This window comes from Capsaspora owczarzaki (assembly GCF_000151315.2).
Source record: "Capsaspora owczarzaki ATCC 30864 unplaced genomic scaffold supercont2.46, whole genome shotgun sequence".
Taxonomy (NCBI): Eukaryota; class Filasterea; order Ministeriida; family Capsasporidae; genus Capsaspora; species Capsaspora owczarzaki.
Window position 1 is genome coordinate 1 of NW_011887337.1, and position 8157 is coordinate 8157.

At 51.2% G+C, this 8157-nt stretch overlaps 3 protein-coding genes across 3 annotated transcripts; 1 reads left to right on the plus strand and 2 right to left on the minus strand.

Annotated features, from left to right (window-relative positions):
• Window positions 1–171: 171 nt before the first annotated feature.
• Window positions 172–1692, plus strand: CAOG_08340 (hypothetical protein; the record flags this gene model as incomplete). The annotated part of the gene is made up of 3 exons (XM_004340908.1): window positions 172–1248; window positions 1348–1449; window positions 1531–1692. 3 exons carry the CDS (start codon window positions 172–174, stop codon window positions 1690–1692), a joined length of 1341 nt encoding a protein of 446 aa, XP_004340956.1.
• Window positions 1693–1872: 180 nt separating this feature from the next.
• Window positions 1873–3696, minus strand: CAOG_08341 (RNA-binding protein PNO1; the record flags this gene model as incomplete). Its single annotated transcript, XM_004340909.2, has 7 exons — window positions 3320–3696; window positions 2836–2985; window positions 2606–2689; window positions 2433–2493; window positions 2221–2287; window positions 2048–2118; window positions 1873–1940 (listed from the first exon to the last, which is right to left on the minus strand). The coding sequence occupies exons 1-7, from the start codon at window positions 3674–3676 to the stop codon at window positions 1873–1875; spliced, it is 858 nt and encodes a 285-aa protein (XP_004340957.1). The 5' UTR covers window positions 3677–3696.
• A 3598-nt stretch (window positions 3697–7294) lies between these two features.
• On the minus strand, window positions 7295–7996 carry CAOG_08342 (hypothetical protein; the record flags this gene model as incomplete). Its single annotated transcript, XM_004340910.2, has 3 exons — window positions 7295–7495; window positions 7630–7711; window positions 7863–7996. 3 exons carry the CDS (start codon window positions 7994–7996, stop codon window positions 7331–7333), a joined length of 381 nt encoding a protein of 126 aa, XP_004340958.1. The 3' UTR covers window positions 7295–7330.
• Between the last annotated feature and the right edge of the window lie 161 nt (window positions 7997–8157).

Consider the following 8157-nt stretch of genomic DNA (forward strand, 5'->3'; position numbering starts at 1 on the left):
TCGCTCAGTCAGAGGGGAACCCTGCGAGTCCTTGTGGCCAGTGAGACGCCTCTTGAAGCGCTGTACGCGGTTCGGGTCGTTGACTGCGTGCCCGCCATCTTCCCGATCGCAGAGCAATCTCAGTCAATTGGCTCATACCAAGCAAAGTGGTACACTTTTACACTCCAGACAATGACACCAATTGGCGGCAATACCAACTGCACCATCTTGCTGGTCAATTCCAACAGCGACCAGCTGGACAAAAAGTTTGTGTCCTTCCGCACCAACAGCACCACCATCTACAAGGGAAACCAAGGCGGCAGCGAGCCTGGGGATGATGATGACCGCGGCAACGATCCAAGCTCTGGCCTTAGTTTGAACTTTTTGGGCGACGCCGCAAAATGGCTCGCGGATGCGATCGCCAGTGGGTACGGCGTGGTCTTGATCATGGGATTGAGTGCGATTGTCTTGGCCATCCTGAGAGGATGCGCTCGGTGCTGCTGCAAGCTTGGCGTCAGCGAAAAGCACAAAGACCGCTCTGCCTGCGTCAACTTTTTCCACGATCTCTTGCAAATATGCCTGCTACCAATCTACCTCATCAAGTACATTATTGACATTTTCCGCAAGCCCCCGCCGCCCGATCAGGATGACATGAACACAAGACGCTTTGACGAACGTTCGGCACCACGGGCAAGCTTTGATGAAGAAGGTCGCTGGTCGCAGCGGTTGTCGACGAGTCCTCAAGACTCCCCGAGCTCGCACAGCACTACCGGCCTGATGGGGCCTTCCCGCGGTCCCATGACGGAGAGTGCATCTCGACGCCGCCTTCAGTTTGATTCTGCCCGCAACTCGGATGCCTCAGCCACCTCATCGACTTCGCGTTCTGCAATGATTGGTCACACGGTCTTGGCGACATCGCGGAAAGTAGGCCGCACTTTGTGGAATGCCGTCAGAGCCGGCAGTTCGATGCTGCGAGCGCGACTCGCGCGAGATGCTGCAGTTGGCTCTGAGGCATCCCAGGCGCCTACATGGACTGAGATGGAGCAAACACGACGCGCGCCCCTGGAGCCCACAGGAGCGTCTGACGTCAGTAGACCGCGACAGACCATGCCCGAGCATGCCACTGCAAATCAGAATCGAGCGGTCAGTAGCCATCGGCCGCGCACCACGCTGTCGCGCGCTGAACTGCAAATACTCGCTCGTTCGAATCGGCCAGTGTACTTTAACTTTAGACGGGTGCGTCTTCAAGAGATTGGCAGTCAGATTTTTGTAAGGCTTGCTAGGATGGAAGGGTGGTGACGGTGACCAAGATGGTCTGTGAGGAGAGTGATTGATGAAGATGCGCTCAACTGTCCGTTTGCACAACAGAACCCAGGTCCCCAGTTCAGCGTCCTAGGTCGCATGAGCGTGCTGACTTACCCTGATAGTCCTGACGAGTACATTTTCCATTTAGACTCGCACACGTTCCAGGTAGGCGGGAAATAGCATTGACAAAATTCAGCGTACTTGGCCTCGAGCTTAAGGTTGCTGGATGTACTTGTGCGCATGTAGACCATGGCGTGCAACGAGCAACAACAGATGGAGGAACTGCATCCGGCCCGCCGCCTTGACGAAGCGTTCTTCACTCAAGGCCTCACCCTACAGCAAGCCGAACGGCTGTTATCAACGCATCCTCAATTCCCGTGCATTAATCCTCCAGGGGATTCCGAGTAGCCGGCCCAGTGTCATCGAGATGTTTTCGGGGAAAACACAACAACAACATAAACGAAACTTCTCCCAAATAAACACGCCATAAATCCATCAAGCTTGCTTTTAGTGTTAACATGAACAAAGAAGACCAACCAAAATTCACAGTCTTGTAAATGCAAAAACAACCGACCGCCAAACAAGGCTTCAAAATCGCGAAGCCATGCGCCCAGCAACAGAGCGAAGCTGGCCATAGACCTTGCCAGGTGGGCTACCTGCTCGTGATGCAAAACAGACAAGGGGGGGGGGCACAAGGTGGTCAGGGGACTGGACAGGGATCGCCGTCCAAAGCCAAACAGCCGCCGCCAAATAACGCGCTTACCAAGAATCAAACTGACGATGGCGTCGCGAGAAACCTTAATGTTTTGGAAGGAACCGAGAATATGAATTTTGCTGGTCGTTGCATCACATGGGGAGAAATACACACGAAGGGAAGATGGAACAGTAAGCGCACGGACAAACGGAAATGCCTCTCGAGAACACGAATATCCATACCTGTCTGCAACAACGATGCGGGTCTTTGTGACGTTCTCGATTGTGAATTTGGTTTTGCCACCAGAGCCTGCAATACGGCCGATGGCACGAGACATGTGTTCACCATGCAATGGCTTGACTGTCGTTTGGAATCAAGGAGAAAGTCAATGCCATTTTTTGTTTTCTCAGAGCACAATGCAGAAGTGCAGAGCCCAAACTCCATTTGTACTGACCATCAAGAACCTCGAACGTGTCAATATACAGGTTATCCAAGCGCAACAATGCAATCGCATCCTACGACGAGAAGAAAAAAAAGAAGAGTGAATCAGTGTTCACATCCTCTCCCCGATGCATTGACCATACTCAAACAACCCAACACGACCAAACAGTCATCCTCCCAACTTACAGCGATATCAAAGCCCAGCATGAATGCGCGGACAAAATCAGCTCCACGCTGAAGGGCAGAAGGGTCTTCCGTTTGCGGTGACGTCTACATAACGAGACCAAACAGGAAACACAGCGAGAAGGAAATGCACAAAAACACACGCACACACACATGATGTTTTCGTCAGCATGGTTGTTCGTTCAGACAGGGAAACGGGTTTGCAATTCAAGACGTTTCTTGGAATGTCAGACCTTCAATTCCACGGCGCGTGTCTTCATGTTCATGCGGATTTGCAGCTTCATGTGCTGGACCAAGGGCGTGTAGATCTTGAGCCAGTTTTCGCGCAGCGGCGTGTATCGGTGCGCGGGCACCAGCACCTTGCGGAATCCGTCCTTGCCATTCTATCAAAGCAAAAGCGACCCCAGCAATACCAAAATCAGGAGATGAGCAATCTCGAGCCGATAGAGCATTCATTGTTTAACACAAAGCTGGAGAATGGGCGAAATGAGGCTGCGAGCGCTATGACTAAACCGAGCGCTGAGGCTCATTCAACCCGCTGAGCTTTTCCCCTTCCTCATTTGAAATCAACCAAGAGAGAGAGACAGTATCACTTGTTCAAAAGTGCTAATGTTTGACTGAGCCTTTGGCTGGAACACATTGCCCCTTCATGTTTGACTGAGCTTGCGTTGCAAAAACCACACGTGGATTCGTCATCCATGTGAATGACTGACTTACGCCTGCGTCCTTGGCCGAGAGCGGCGCAAACTGCGGCCGTGACTCTGCAGCAGCAATCTCAGCCGAGCTCAGCGGCGCAGCGCCAGCGGCGGATGAGGAGGAGCGGGCGTAGTGGTCGGCCAGAGCCACGCGTTGGACTTCGGACGCGTCGAACGTGTCCATTGCGTCCTCGTCCGCCTCGCCAGCGTCCTCTTGGTCTTCGTCTTCGTCTTCGTCTTCATCGCCGTCGTCCATTTGCTCGGACTCGTCGAAGCCGGTCGCGGTGAGCGCCTGCTCGACCATGGCGTCGTCCTGCTCGTCGGACTCGGCTTGCTGCGCTGCTTTGGCTTGCTTTCGCTTCTGAGCAATCTTGGACATGCTTTGTGGAGGTCAAAAAGAAAAACAAAATAGAGTGAATAGAATGAAGAAACAAGCAAAGAGAGAGAGAGAGAGAGAAAAAAACACAACAAAATCAACATGGATGTGGATGCTTGGATTGAATCGCGGGTTTGTTATGAATTCTGAGCATTTTTGGTTTTGTTTTTGAACATTGCATGATGCAGCTAATGTTGGAACGGCAAACCCACGATAGCCAATCTGCTTGAAACGGGGAACACAATAAATCCAATGCAAGGTTCAACTCAACGACAATGAACTTTGTGTTTGAGCCAGTTTTTTTATTTTATTTCTGTTTGAGCTTCTTTCAAAATGCTGTCGTATAAGAGTATGAATCGGAGACAGCGCGAGTTGTATGACAGAGTCAAGAATGCAACCAAATGCCTCGCGTAAGAGAAAGTCAAGTATTGGAATATCACAGTGTGATATTGCGTGTGTACTGACGAAAATGATCAGTCTGCGCTGGACGCAGATTGGCGTTGCAGAGGCACAGGCGATTGCCGAAGCACTCAAAGAGAACACGACGCTGACTTGGCTCGAGTATGTCACTTGTACTGATGCATTGGAAATCGGGTCATCCAGTGGAGGATATTCAGAATGCTCGCTGATGGAGGAGACGGACAGTCTGCAAAGGAATCAGATTGGCGACGCTGGAGCGCAAGTGATTGCTGAGGTACTCAAGGTGAACACGACGCTGACTTGGCTCAGGTAAAGCATCTCCCTTGACTGTTGTATGAGCGTGAGTGATTCTGTAGAGGGCGTGAAGAGTGCTCACTGATGGAGGGGATGAACAGGCTGAGTGACAATCAGATTGGTGACATTGGCGCGCAGGCAATTGCTGAGACACTCAAAGTGAACTCGACAGTGACTGATGTCGAGTTGAGTCATCTTACGAGTGCTTGTATTGAGGCATGAAAGTGGGCGATTTAGCAAAGACATGCAGTGTGCTCACTGATGAAGGGGACGGACAGTTTGAATTCGAGTCTGATCGGCGATGCTGGAGCGCAAGCGATTGCTGAAGCACTCAAAGTGAACAAGACGTTGACTGCGCTCCAGTAAGGCATCTCAATGTGACTGAAGCGTCCACGAGTGGGTCATCCAGTTGAGGTTATTCAGAATGCTCACTGATGGAGGAGACGGACAGGCTGCAACTGAATCGGATTGACCTCGCTGGAGCGCGGGCGATTGCCGAAGCACTCAAAGTGAACACGACAGTCACTCGGCTCTAGTAAGGCATCTCAATGTGACTGTTGCATGTGAGTGGGTGAATCCGTCGAGGGCGTGAAGAGTTCTCACTGATGCAGAGGACGGACAGTTTGAATTCGAGTCTGACCGGCGATGCTGGAGTGCAGGCGATTGCTGAGGCGCTCAGAGTGAACAAGACGCTGTCTTGTCTCAAGTCAGTCATTTCGCATCTACTGGTGCATGAGCGTGAGTGATTCCGTAGAGTGACAAGTGCTCACTGATGGAGGAGATGAACAGTCTGGATTTCAATCAGATTGGCGACGGCGGAGCCTGGGCGATTGCTGAAGCACTCAAAGTGAACACAGCGCTGACTGCGCTCTTGTAAGACACCGCACTTTCCTGATGCATGTGAGTGGGTGATGCAACAGAGGAAATTCAGAGTGCTCGCTTATGGAGAGGATGGACAGGATGGAGCTCAATCAGTTAGGCGATGCCGGAGCTCAGGCGATTGCTGAGGCACTCAAGGTGAACACGACGCTGACTTCCCTCAGGTACAGCATCTCCGTTTGACTGGTCCTTGAGAGTGGAATGCTCGCTGATGGAGAGGATGGACAGACTGGAGTTCAATCAGATCGGCGATGCTGGAGCGTGCGCGATTGCTGCGGCACTCAAGGCGAACAAGACGGTGACGCTACTCGAGTAAGTTACTGTGCGCGTTGCTTGTCTCGCGCATTGAGCCTGGGTCATTGCTACGTTGTCATCTTGCTCACCCAATGTTTTGACAGTCTGACGTCTAATTGCATTGGCAATCTTGGTTCTCAAGCGATCGATGCGGCACGCAAACGCAACTGCGGTTGTGAGGTTCTGTAAGTCTGTTCTTGCCAATAACAGATGTTGATGCTCAGACAATGTTCCTCCCACCGATGGAGTGGTCACTGATTGATCATGCCTCGCTTGTTCGTTTCACAGCCTCCGCGATCAGATCAACCCTCTTGCGTTTTCCTTACTTCCACGATTGGCGAGTGCTGAAGACTTCCAAGAAGTGTTCGGCGTGCTGACCAGCGGGTTGGAGCTGCAGAACCAGCCCCCATCTCTTCCAGCGCTACCAACCGAGATTGCCGAGCTCATTATGGACAAGGCGCATTACTGGCAAGGCGTGCAGAAGACCTATCGATGGTGGTTTGACGAGACGACTAGTTCTCTCAAAGTCACACTGCCTCAAGGAGATTCAATCCGTGTGAAAGCAATTCAAGTTCTTCGTGACTGGAAGCGTCCCAATAACATCGGTGACTGTGCCTTCGATTTGACTGTCCGAGATGAAAAAGGTGCTGTTCAGTACGAATGTGCTGTGCACCCGACTTTCGTCAATCGGAACCTTGCACTTGCGACAATCGGGTCAGCGAGTCATCCCATCGTCCGACAAATGCGCGAGGGTTGGCAAGTTCAAGTTCAACCCAGCACGTTTGCCCACGAGTTGCTATTTGAATCGCTTTATGTCGGATATGTCGACCGACAGTGATCACAAAGCGCTCATTTGACGAAAACATTTAACGTTCGCTCAGCAGTTTCGAAAGGCAATACCTTGCTGGTCGGCCACCAGTCCACCTCGGCCTTTCATTCCAAAAAGATGAAAAGTACACTACTGTAGCTCATCTACCACTTGTTCTTCACTTTGTTCGAATTCGTGGACACGTTCGAACGAGCATTCTGTACTTGCTCCTAAAAATCCAATGTTTGGTCGAGTCTCCCGCTCCGTTTTGTTCACCGACTGAGCATGACTGCAGAGCCGATTTACAAAGTGCCGAGACAATAATAGGTTGATCTGAGAGTGATGTCGCTCTTGGGAGAGAAGAGGGACACAGATACAGATACACATCGATCCATCACAAATTCAGCATGTCAAGGAATTTCTAGCGTGTAGTAGCTTAGCGCGAGTCTATTTTCGGTTTGGGCCAAGGCTTGGCTCGAGCAGAATTGACACAATAACCCATTACTTGGATCTTCGTGGAACGATCTCTGATCATAACAGATCTTGGCACTCAAACCAACCGAAGCAGAGCGCCTGAGCGTCAGCGAGCTTGTCGTGCTTGCGCTGGAGTGTCTTGACGATGCTGCTGACGATCGCCCGTCCTTTGGAACCCTCGTTGTTGCATTGGATCCTTGATGACAATCAGGAATTGGCGTGTATTGATGTTGCAGTGCTGTATCTTGTTGCAGCATGAAGATTTGAATGTTATGCATGTTTACTTGTTCATTCAACTCCACTTGGACACGTCTTTCAGCACACTGAAAGGATGCTCATTCACTTCATGTTTCGGCACCAGGCCGTAACAGTCACTTCGTGGTTTGTTCGGTTTCCACAGAAGAAGACAACTATTTTTTTCCACTGTTTGAAACAACAACATGACAATCGAATTCGACGCAAACATTGCTGGGGGAGGCAGAAATTTGTCATCGTTCGGCCGTTTCGTTGTAATTGACCGCACCCTCGATTGGCTCGGTCATTTGCACAAACCACGCCGGAGGACTGAGAGGCACGCGCACTAGATCGAGATCGAAAAGTTCAATGAATTGCTCGTTCGTGTACCGACTCTTGGAGCCAGCATATAACCGATACTGAGCGGCCGCCGAACGATAAGCAGCCCAAATCAATCAAAACACACGCACGCACGCACGCACGCACGCACACGCACACAGGAGACATCAACCCGTCAGACCAAAGCGAATCAATCAGAACACGCACAACTCACCTCGTTTAAAATTGATGTCAGATTCCAGTTCTGGAGTCGTCTTAGACAGCCCACGATCGTTCCTGTCTGATGAATGCCAGAGCTGCATCCCGTCATGCCGTGGTGTTGATATTGGTGTGCATACAATGCATGGTTGACTGAGACATACAAAATTTCACCAAAAAAAAAAAAAAGTCCTCAAACGAGCCCCTTCGCCCTTTGCATTGACTATAAAGACTTCACCACAACCTCACCTGCACATGAGCATGACTGGGTGTGTTGTGACGTCGAGCGTGATCTCGAGCGCTTCCTTGACGAGCTCGTCGCTGACTGGCTTCCACGACGACGCGTCCAGCTTCCACGCGCTCAGTCCGAGATGGATCTGCATTATCACAAACAAAGCGAGTGTCATTCACACACACACACACACACACACACACACGCAGGACGGATGAGCGACGACGGACGGCACGCTGGTTGCTGGTGGGGGTCGAGTGCTCAGTGCTTTTACGACGTTGACGCTGTTGTCCTCGCAAAAGTCAGCGATCG